This window comes from Quercus lobata, chromosome 2 (genome assembly GCF_001633185.2).
Source record: "Quercus lobata isolate SW786 chromosome 2, ValleyOak3.0 Primary Assembly, whole genome shotgun sequence".
NCBI classification, from domain to species: domain Eukaryota; kingdom Viridiplantae; phylum Streptophyta; class Magnoliopsida; order Fagales; family Fagaceae; genus Quercus; species Quercus lobata.
The window spans coordinates 10,146,617-10,157,398 of NC_044905.1; the positions used below are offsets into that span (position 1 = coordinate 10,146,617).

At 34.6% G+C, this 10,782-nt stretch overlaps 1 protein-coding gene across 1 annotated transcript; it reads right to left on the reverse strand.

Moving 5' to 3' along the window:
- Positions 1 to 334: 334 nt before the first annotated feature.
- Positions 335 to 9,592, reverse strand: LOC115974403 (GTPase HflX). The gene is made up of 13 exons (XM_031094751.1): positions 9,043 to 9,592; positions 7,860 to 8,002; positions 6,401 to 6,517; positions 5,530 to 5,644; positions 5,177 to 5,314; positions 4,834 to 4,929; positions 4,636 to 4,749; positions 3,985 to 4,053; positions 3,699 to 3,769; positions 3,530 to 3,623; positions 1,751 to 1,879; positions 1,520 to 1,609; positions 335 to 723 (listed from the first exon to the last, which is right to left on the reverse strand). The coding sequence occupies exons 1-13, from the start codon at positions 9,493 to 9,495 to the stop codon at positions 631 to 633; spliced, it is 1,722 nt and encodes a 573-aa protein (XP_030950611.1). The 5' UTR covers positions 9,496 to 9,592; the 3' UTR covers positions 335 to 630.
- Between the last annotated feature and the right edge of the window lie 1,190 nt (positions 9,593 to 10,782).

A 10,782-nucleotide genomic window follows, 5' to 3' on the forward strand; every position in this document is an offset into this window, starting at 1 on the left:
CTTCTACATTATTGTGCCCCTTGTGGAATCTTTCTTTCATCAACCTTTATAGCTTAAAATGGTTACTAAACACCATATTAGTTTATTTACTTGAACTGATATTCCTCTCTTTCTTTAGGATAAACAAACGAGTACTAATTGACAAAAAAGAAGTAAATACTTAGACAGCTGTACATATGAAAACAAATTTTAACCCTGAATAATTCAAGACATTACTTTGCTCTAATTGGAATTCTTACAATCAAGAGTCAAGAATGGTTTAACCTTTTGCTAGATGACCTTTTGTTTGGTTCTCTCTATCTTGCCAACGCTGCTTTTTTGGGGCGAAAAATAATTAAAAAATATGCTACATTTCACACTAATTTTCCAAATAAACTCCATTAACAGGAAAAACTGGAACTGTGCTAGTTTTGTTTCTTACACTTACAAAAGAAAACAAATGCTAGCAACTCTACATACAGATCTATTGACAGATAGGAATATGATACAAGAACCGCTATACAGACTAAATTCAAACTCTCCTTCACTCTCTCTCCCCTCTGCGACAACAAAACTATTATTGCTCCTCAGATGGAAGTATATAAGATATCAATGTTCAGGAAAAGTAAAGAAGTATATACATGCTGGAGGCTACGATATAAACAGTTGCCTCATCGGTGTGAGCAACCTTGCAAACCGCAGGGGAACATACGCCTTGACTAATGTCCCATTTTCTTTATATTCCTACAAAATTTGAAGGGGGAAAATTATAAATAACAAGTAATAACAATAAATGATATTGTGTTAATAAATATGAGAATAGTTGATCCATCCATAGAAGTTGGAACACAAAACCAACAATTAATTATTGCTCATTTTGCCTTTACTATACTGTTCAGTCAAGTGTGCATACAACTAAAATTTCTTTCCTAAATCTACCAAGGTCCCTAATTGTATCTATTGTCCTCTATTTGAAGCAACATCCCCCCACCCTGGCCCCCACAAAAATGGCAGTCGTCATTGCATGTTTCAGTGTTGGATGAGGCAGTGGCAATAAGTTGCTGATGGTAGTAGTGGTACAAGGATAAAGGAACTCTTTTTTCTTAAAGCAAGAATTTTATGCTTAAGCCAAAAGGCGTCATTATTGTAGTTTTACTTTTTCAGAGTATTTACAACCCAATTTGTTAGCAAACACAATTTCTTTTTTCCCTTTGCTTTTTTTTGCTTCAAAAGCTAGAAGAGCAAAGTCAAGATGCTATCTAAAGGATCCTTGAGATGCAGGAAAAAATGACTATATAAATTACTAAAGATGAGAAATGTAAAAAAGCTTGCAGACCGTCCCTTGATCAAAATAACACTTGAGGATCCAAGAATGCTAAATGCAGAAATGAAGAGAGAGAATGATAGGTGGGAGGTTGGGGGAGGGTTACTAAGATTTGATGGAATTATTAGCAAGAAACTTGTAAGACAGGGAACAAAGACAGATAAGGGGTAAAACTACCACAAAAATAAATAAGTTCAAGATCCCGCAAATACTTACAGTTCTCTCTACCATTCCAACCTGATGAATGGTACTCAGGAGCTCTCCTTTGTCAAATGGGATTAAAGCTTCCACCCATACCATAGAATCCTGTCATGCATTGGATTTGTTTAATTTTATTATTATAATTTTGTAAGCACAACACAGACTCCACTCTGTGTATCAACTATCGGGAATAAGAAAAACTAACTACTTTTGAGGAAACTAGAAATACTGCTGTCAATTCACTACCTTCAATTTTTCCTGAACCACATCACAGAATTCATGTAGCCCTTCACCATTCATAGCAGATATGCAGACAACATCTTCTCTCTTCTCCGCTTCCAACTTTATTTTTTGGGGATTGCTAACCCTATCAACCTGCCACAAGCAGCTGCGAAAGTCAGGCTACCATCAACATTACCTATAAGCCCATGTAGCAAAGAATGGAATCTAAGACTTGTCAATCAAATAGCAAATCAAGAAACTCACCTAAAGCTTCACATTAATCATAAACTATGTGTGCATTTGGATACAACTTATTTTGCTGAAAACTGAAAACAATAAAAAAATATTTTTTTTACTGTTTATTACTGTTTGGCACAGTTCATTGGCCTAAATTCACTGTTCATGGCCAATGAACAGTGCATAACACGCTGGTTAAAAAAAAAAAACAAAAAACAAAACACCCCAAACGCAAACGCCGGACGTGAATCCAAACTGACCTTATATATGCAAGCACTTCATGGCTTGTAAGGACAGACATTATGCATACAAATCAGTTTTGCTAAAAAGTTTGCTTAAAGCTCAAAGCTGCTTGCTTAAAACAAAGCACGCCTAGGCATGCTTTTTTATTTTTTTGCTAAAAAATATATGAATCATTAAAATTAATTGCTCAAAGGAAATGATGGGACCATTGATTTATTGTAAAAAGTAAAAACACCATGCTTAAGGTGTTCTATTACACACACACAATGTGTGTGTGTGTGTGTGTGTATATCAAAAGACATGAATAAGGATAATTTAGTATTCTTGTGCTTTTTGGTCTTCACTCTTTGGATATATTTTGATTGAACCATATACTTCATTTGATCTTAGTTATCACAGTAAACTATTTTTGTAAAGCACATGAGGATTATACAAAAAAAAAATTAATTTTTTATTATTAGATTATTATCATATTGTCCGTTGATAATTGTTTTCAAATTTACTACATAAAATTAGAAGAATTTTGTTATAACTTACAGACCTTACAAACTTTGTGCAATTGCACTATACATATTAACTAAAAGGCAAAATATATTACTATTTTGGTTAATGATTTTTTTACTATGAATCTTTTATTAGAGGTTATTATATGTTATATTTAAAAAATGAGTGCTTTACTTAAAATCAGACACATGTTTGTGCTTAGGTTCCATGAGGGTTTTGCACTTACATGCACTTGACGCTTTTAGCAACATTGATACAAATGATAAATTTGATAGATCACAAAAACATTACTTTTGATTTCATAGAAGAAGTACAATAGTGTGTGCAGATAAATATTAATTTATATGAGAAAGCTGGTTGTCTACTTGCTAATATATCCTCAATTTAATAATAGTAAAATAAAAGAGAAAATAGAGAATATGTAATGAGTAATGCTAGGGACACATCCTTCCCACACCCTGCTTGTTTGTCAACTTTTGATTGGATTTCATCACTTTCACATGTACTTGAAGATGCGGAAATCCAATCAAGAGTTGACACACAAGCAGGGTGTGTATTTGGGTGTGGAAATGCGTGTGTCCCTAACATTACTCATATATAATTGAAATAGGTATCAGTACAAATTTTAACCAGAAAACATGATATGAGAAAGGTTTATGGAACAGAAAACAAGTCATCATTCGGATTTTGACAAGAGAACAGCACTAAAGAAAGGTCTACAGAGAAAGCCCAATAACTATGAAGATTCACATATACAAAGCGGAAAAACAGAAAGTCAGTTGGTTGTTTAACTTTATTTTTTTGTAACTCGCTCTTTACCTTATTCCAGACCATCAACTTTGGAATTGATGACACATCTAGTTCTGACAAAACCTTCTCCACAGCTTCTATCTGTTGCTTTGCTAGAGGATGACTGAGGTTCATAGCAATGAGTTATAAGACTAATTTTATCCAGCAATATCTTGTCAACACATTTACCATATTCTACCTGATGTCCACCACATGTACCAAAAGAGATGACTCTGCTATCTCCTCCAATGTAGCTCTGAAGGCTGCAACCTGCAGGAAGTAGTTGTTGTTGGAGAGAAGAGAAAAGATTTGTTGGGCTTCACTCCATATAATAATCAAAATTCTCTGAAACCTCTTTTTTAGTAATGATGCGAATTTAAACTTGATTCAAGACAAAACATAAGGAGTACCAGCAGCCACTTAATATAAGACATGAGAGAGAAATGATAGTGGTAGAATAATCAATAAATTGAGGAGGATCTCACCAGCATAGTTGGTAACTTTTGGATGAAACCAACAGTATCTGTGAGAAGAAACTCCTTCCCATTCTTCATCTGGACAGAAAGACACAGAAAATGTCTAACGTTACCAATTACCATCGGCAACTGTAAGTTTCTAATGCAGAAAACATAAGCATCTCAAATAATTCTACATAGTGCTTGCACACTGAAAGTCAAGCTATTCAAACTCATTTGCAAGCTCCCAACATTTATACGGTGAATCCTAATCAAAGATCCCAGTTCAATTACATAAAGTCCAGAATCTAAATCATAAGTCCTAAAAGTGCTTTGTTGTCAATTGAAGAATAGAAAAATATGCAACATATCAATGAAACAGTTTAAAAAACTGAAACTACTTGTTGCCACATGGAAGGAACCATCATCTCTGACTACATAGTTGCATACAGGGGTAATACTATGTTGGAATTTCTGGGGTCATGGCCCCCCAAACTTCTTGAAAGGCTCCAAGTTTTCCTTACATTCATGAAAATTTTTGTTAAAATATATTGATCACCCCCCCCCCCTCCCAATTATAAATAATATTTTTCTCTAATTTGACCACCTCCTTCCTGATAATGTAATCCTGGTTGCATAAAAATGCTATGGCAAGAGTTTTCCCTGATTATGTTGACTGACCTGAACCCTTCTTGTAGTTGGATCAAGGGTAGCAAATAACCGATCCTCAGCAAGTACATTAGCTCCAGTCAATCGATTTAGAAGTGTACTTTTTCCAGCATTTGTGTACCCAACCTAAAATGTCATTAATGTCTACTTATATTATAAACTGAAATGAACAAGTGCCCTAATAGCTTTGAAAGCCATGTATCTACTTACCAAAGAAACTACTGGGACAGGTACAGATGTACGCCGGTTCCGGTACTGCTTTCGATGTTTCCTAACAGATTCAAGCTCTTTTTTGAGAACTCCAATCTGGAATTAGGAATGTGTTTACAACCAAATTCAAATTCTAAAGATAAGAAAAGCAGTAAAAAAAAAAGCTTCTGACAGAGACAACCACAATGATTAGAATTTTTTTTTCTTTCCTGCTAAGAGAAATTAAAAGCTTATAGCCTACAAGTTTTGTGAGAAGGGAACCACATAAAGATACATCTTGATCATTTTTCCAGGTACAGAAACATTTATATTCTATTAAAACCTGTCAAGAAAGGTCACTCACTTGAGTACGTAAGATACGCTTATCCACTTCAATCTGCTTCTCACCCATACCCTTCACCTTGCCTCCCGCTTGTCGCTCAAGGTGAGTCCACATTTTTGTTAATCGCGGTAACTGGTATTCCATTTGTGCCAATGAAACCTGGAAAGACATTTCAGTTGTCAGTGTGAACTATACAGATCTTCTTCCTTTTGCTATTCATTAGTAGATGAAGAGGTATTCAGTCTCATTGGAAGATGAACATCTGCTCCCATGTAGGTGGTAAGGCCTCAAACTATACCAAAAGCACTAAAAGAATTTGGGGTCTTTCCAATAATATATCACAAAATTAACTAAAAGAATTATAATAAATTTGCCTGCAAAGCTGCTTCATGTGTTGCTGCCCGCTGATTAAATATATCCAGGATGAGAGCAGTGCGGTCACAAACCCTAACATCTCCTCCAAAAGCCTTCTCCAAATTACGTAATTGCCTAAAATTATAACAGTGAAATGAAAACATATTTTAAGATTCAATTGTGCATAACGAAGAATTTATGTATCTGCTTGAGAAAATCAGAATAACGCAATGTCATTATCCACAACATGGACAGAGATAATCTTTGTATCATAATCATTGTTTATATGAAGGGGGGTGACTATAATGATGCCATCTGAATGAAGAAGAAATTTACATTTAAACATTAAACATATGTAATGCACATATTAGGTTCACACTGACCCCATGGCATACAACACTACAAACCATCTTATAGCCTTTTTCTTCCTTTTTCCAAATCCTTGTAAATTCCAGTAAGGCAAAACTTAAAGTTCATAACATAACCAAGGTCTTAGATATAATCTGAGAACCAACTTTTTCAGTTTTTTGCTATTTAAAACTGAAAAAAAATAAAGAAATATAACTGCACTTGCATTTAAATACAACACAATAAGTTCAAAACAGCAGAAATCTTAATATGACCCAAACTAAAAGCTTAAATACAGAAAACTAGAATATAGTTAAAAACTGAAACTTCCATTGGCAGGAATCCTGGCATGGCAGGTTCATAGTAGTAAACAAAAAATAATAATAACAAAAAAAAAAAAAACAAAAACAAAAAAAGAGCAAAAAAGAGTGAGAAAACTGGGAAGAGCAAGTGTTGCAAAGGCTAAATAGTGTCATTTATGAAAACCAATTTGAACAGGAAGCATATCTTTAGACACAATAACCATTAAGTTGGGAATCTCACCCAGCTGAAAGCTCATCATCGAATATTACAGTCTCAACACCAAGTCCATGGATTGCACTCTTTATCTCCGCAACCTTGCCAGAACCAATATATGTCCTTGGGTTCGGGGAAGCTAGTCTGCAGCATGTAGTAGATTAAGCAATTGAAGCTAAGATGCCAAAAGTTGAAGAATTCCTTAAAAAGAATAACATATGAATCCATGGACATAGATTGCTGATGTGTCATGATTTCAAAAGCATACAAAAATTATAACTGTCCAGCTAAATGCCAAAAGAACATTGAAAAAAATCCTAAACTTCACATTGAGTGTGTTAAACAAGCTAGAACATTTATGTTCTAAGTTTGTACAAAGGCACAAAATGATGGAAGCTTAGAACCAATAAATATGTGATATATTAAATACAACAACAAAGCTTTAGTCCCAAATTTTTTGGGGTTAGCCATGAATCCTCAACAGATTAGTCAAGATTGGCCACATGTACAACGAGTATCTATAGCGTATAGATTCACAAAAAAGTGACTTAATTTTACGCTAGCTGTCGACTGACCACAACCCTCCCCCTTTCACAGGCTTGGGACTGGCTGTGAACAAAATATATGACACTAAGCACAAACACAACCATAGTAATGCAACATATAGAATATGTTGGAAGAAATGGGTTTGATGTTGTCTGAAGCCTAGCAATCGCTCCCTAGGTGAAAAGAACCAAAACAAGTGCTTAAGGTTATTGCAATATAATCTCAATCGGTGTATAACATTCGCATAAATTTTCTCTTTTCAATATTTTCCTTTTTCATTGTTTTCTACTCCGTTGATTCCTAACAAGGACATAAGAGATAGAGACAGAATGCCAGAAATATACCTTTGTAGTTATGTATTTGCTTAGTAGGTTTAGTAGACTGTATAAGAAAATCAGATGTATTCAGAATGCCCTGTGGAGGTGAACATAAATACACTACATATTTACAAGACATGCACTATATTTTCAAAAGGACAACATGCTCAAACTCATGTATTATTTAAGGTAGTTGCACATTAAATGAGCAATCACTGAATATAGAGGATGAACGAATTTCTACACTCTCCAGAAAGAGAAATTTTGGGTAAGCTAAAATAATGAAAGCACCAAAGCAATATGTCGAAGTTGCCAAGTGTCAAGGACTGCCAACTTTTATCGAGGTTTATCCTAAAGGAAACAATTGTCTGTTGCCTAGTTTCCCAAGGTTATCACCTAATCATTGCTTTGCCACCATTGCCCCTGGTACCAAAAGCTGGTCATAGGTGGTCTCCAATGCAATAAAACAGCTAAGTTGGTTCATCCCATAGTACTTCAACAAAGACAAACATTTTCCATTTGACACATCATTTAACTACACAAGTAGAAAATACTAGGATGGACCATATGATATGTAAACTTTCTAAAAATATCCTAGGTAAGAAGAACCAGGGACTACTCACTTTTGATGTGTGGAACCAACAACCAAAACCCCAGCAGTGTCAGCCAACTGAGCCAATTCCTTAAGTGATTCTTCTACACCAAAAGAATCCTCTATATCACCTTTGCGCTCAACACCAACAATGTAGGCCTTTTCTTCAAAAACCTGAAAACATGAATCGTTCAATTACCTCTCTTTTAAAAAATAACTCTTCTTCAACTAGAGCTTTTTACCAAAGAAAAGAAGCTAAAATAAGCAAGTTCGAACTTACCAATACTGAATCAAAAGAATTTTACACTAATATTACTCTATACTATTAATTTAGCCTAAAAATATTTGTCCATACAGCCAAACATGTTGCGTGAAAGGGTTTCTGGAAAGCCCTCCTGCGCAAGACTGAAAATGAACACTAGTATGGGCTTGTGAAAGATGTCACCAACAAAAAATTAGTGGGGAAAAACTAGAAGAAAAGAAGAGAAAGAGCAATCACAAGCAAGATAACACCAAGAATTTATATGATTCAGCAATCGCCTACGTCCATGGGCAGTAGGTGTTAGAATTATGTGGTTAAATAATTTAATTTACCATTTCTCTATAGCTTAAACTTTTGAGAAAAATAGAATAGGTAATTTAACATGGTATCAAAGTAGGAGGTCCTAAGTTCAATCAATGTCTCCTCTACTCTACCTAAGGAATTTTGAGCCCACACATGAGGGAAAGGGTTAGAATTATGTGGTTAACCGATTAAATTTAACATTTCCTAATAGCTTAAGCTTTTAGGAGAATCGGTAATTTAACAATATCGATAAATTTCAATGATAGCCTGCATCCATGGGTAGCAACAGTAGCAAAGAATAAATTCAGAGAGATTAAAAAGAGTTTACACACTCAAAAGAGCACCTATCCTTTTTTCTTCTCTCTCCTCTCTCTCTCTCTCTCTCTCTTTCTGTGCAAATCTTTCACATGACTCCACACACACACACACACACACACAAATAGGTCAAAACTCAAGACAACCTCTGTATTGGTCACACAAGTTCCTAAGATAACAAACCAATCCAAAATGCAAGAGTCACAGAGCATTATTTTGAAACAAATATTAATGTTGGTAAAAAAAAAATAAAAAAATCAAAGGCCACAGATTCATCTCTTGCATTTGCAAAATTATCCATACAAAAGAAAAGAGATGGTTAAAAGAAACGAACCTCCCTGCCGTTTCGTAGCTTAAACCTATTCTCAAAACTGTCATCATCGTCCTCCTCTTTCTTCTTTTTAGTTTTAGTCGCCGACGGAGTTTGGGATTTAGTGTCTGCAACTCCATTGATTACAGGTCCATGAACCTCTTCTTCTTCTACTTCTACTTCTGCTTGTACCTCCTCATCGATCACTAGGCTTTTCAGAGCAAAACTGCTATCAGTGGAATCGACTCCGACTCCAAGCCCTTGCTGCTGGAGACTTCTAGCGATGAATCGCGAAGAAGAAGAATAAATATTGAGATTGTGGTGGTGGTGGTGGTAGTTCGAATCGTTTTTGATTGTGAGGGGGAAATTTGGGCGATAAGGGTTTGAATTGGATGGTGGAGGAGACCATGGATAATTGGGGTCGTGACTTAGAGGTGAGGGCCGAATTATACTACAACAGCAAATGCATGCGCTCATTATACTTTACTTTTGCTACTTCTTCTTCTTCTTCTTCTTCTTGTGGTTATTACTTGTTATGTTGCATTTTTTTGGTTAACGGTAACGCCCAAATATCAGATGGTCCAGTATACTCCACAGTATCTCCTATCTAGTCCAGTGTTCAACGACCCGCATAAGCGGATACGTCCGAACCGACCCGAAAGGTCATGGGTGGTTTTGAATCTTTTCATGAGGTGATTATGATGGATGCGGGTCAAATGTTTAAGGTTTCATTCGGGAGTACATAAAAATGAAGATAAATGAATAACATGGAATTATGTAATTTTGTTTAGATACTTTAAAAATAGAAGAATTAAATGTAATTGTTTTTGGAGTAATATTAGGATGAATGAAAGTATTTTTATATCCCCTATTATTAAATAAAGTGTTGAATATGTTGGGGTGTTTTGGGAGTTTTAGTATAAATTTAATTAAATCTAATTACATTTTCCCTGATTCCTCTTAACTTGGAGGGGAAATGAAATTTTGAGGTTTCAATGAAAAATGAAAAAATGAGTGTTATTCATTCCATTTTTTCCCACCTTTTAAAAAAAAATAATAATTACAACATGCTGCTAACCCTGCAATTCGAACATTTTTCCCCCCTAGACCTTCAAGCACTTTATACATGGGGAGGTGTCAATTCAGCTACAAGGCCTTGGCCTTTTTCTTTTTTTCTTTTTTTTTTCATTCACTCTATTCAAATTCCCAAACAAATTAATGAAATGAATATTCAAAATAATTATTTGCATTCCATTCCTTTCTCTCTTTCCAATTAAAGTGTAAGAAATTTTTAATTCTCAAATGGGTGTTTGGTAAAAAAAGAGAAAAACTCACCCACAAATACAACCCAATTGTGCACATTATATGGTCCATATTTAATTGTGAATCTAGGAAAATTTTATTGGATTTGGATGTAAAAGGAAAATTTTTAACAATGCAAAATGTTAGAAAAAACATTTATATATATATATATATATATAATTGATCCAAGAGTTAATATTTTAAGCAAACTTTTTAAACTATCAATCTCAACCTTTAAAAGACGATGCAACAAATCTCAATCCATTTTATCAAGAAACTCAACAACATTGGTCAAACTTGGTTAAAACTATTATTTTTCAATGATTTTATATTTTTTTCGAGTTCATGTTGAATTGGAACCAACCAGCTTAGCTAACTTGAGTAATATGGGTGTTCAAGATTGAGTTGGATTGGGTTTGGTGACCACTCAACCTAAGTCTTTTGGATGTAACAATTTTCACA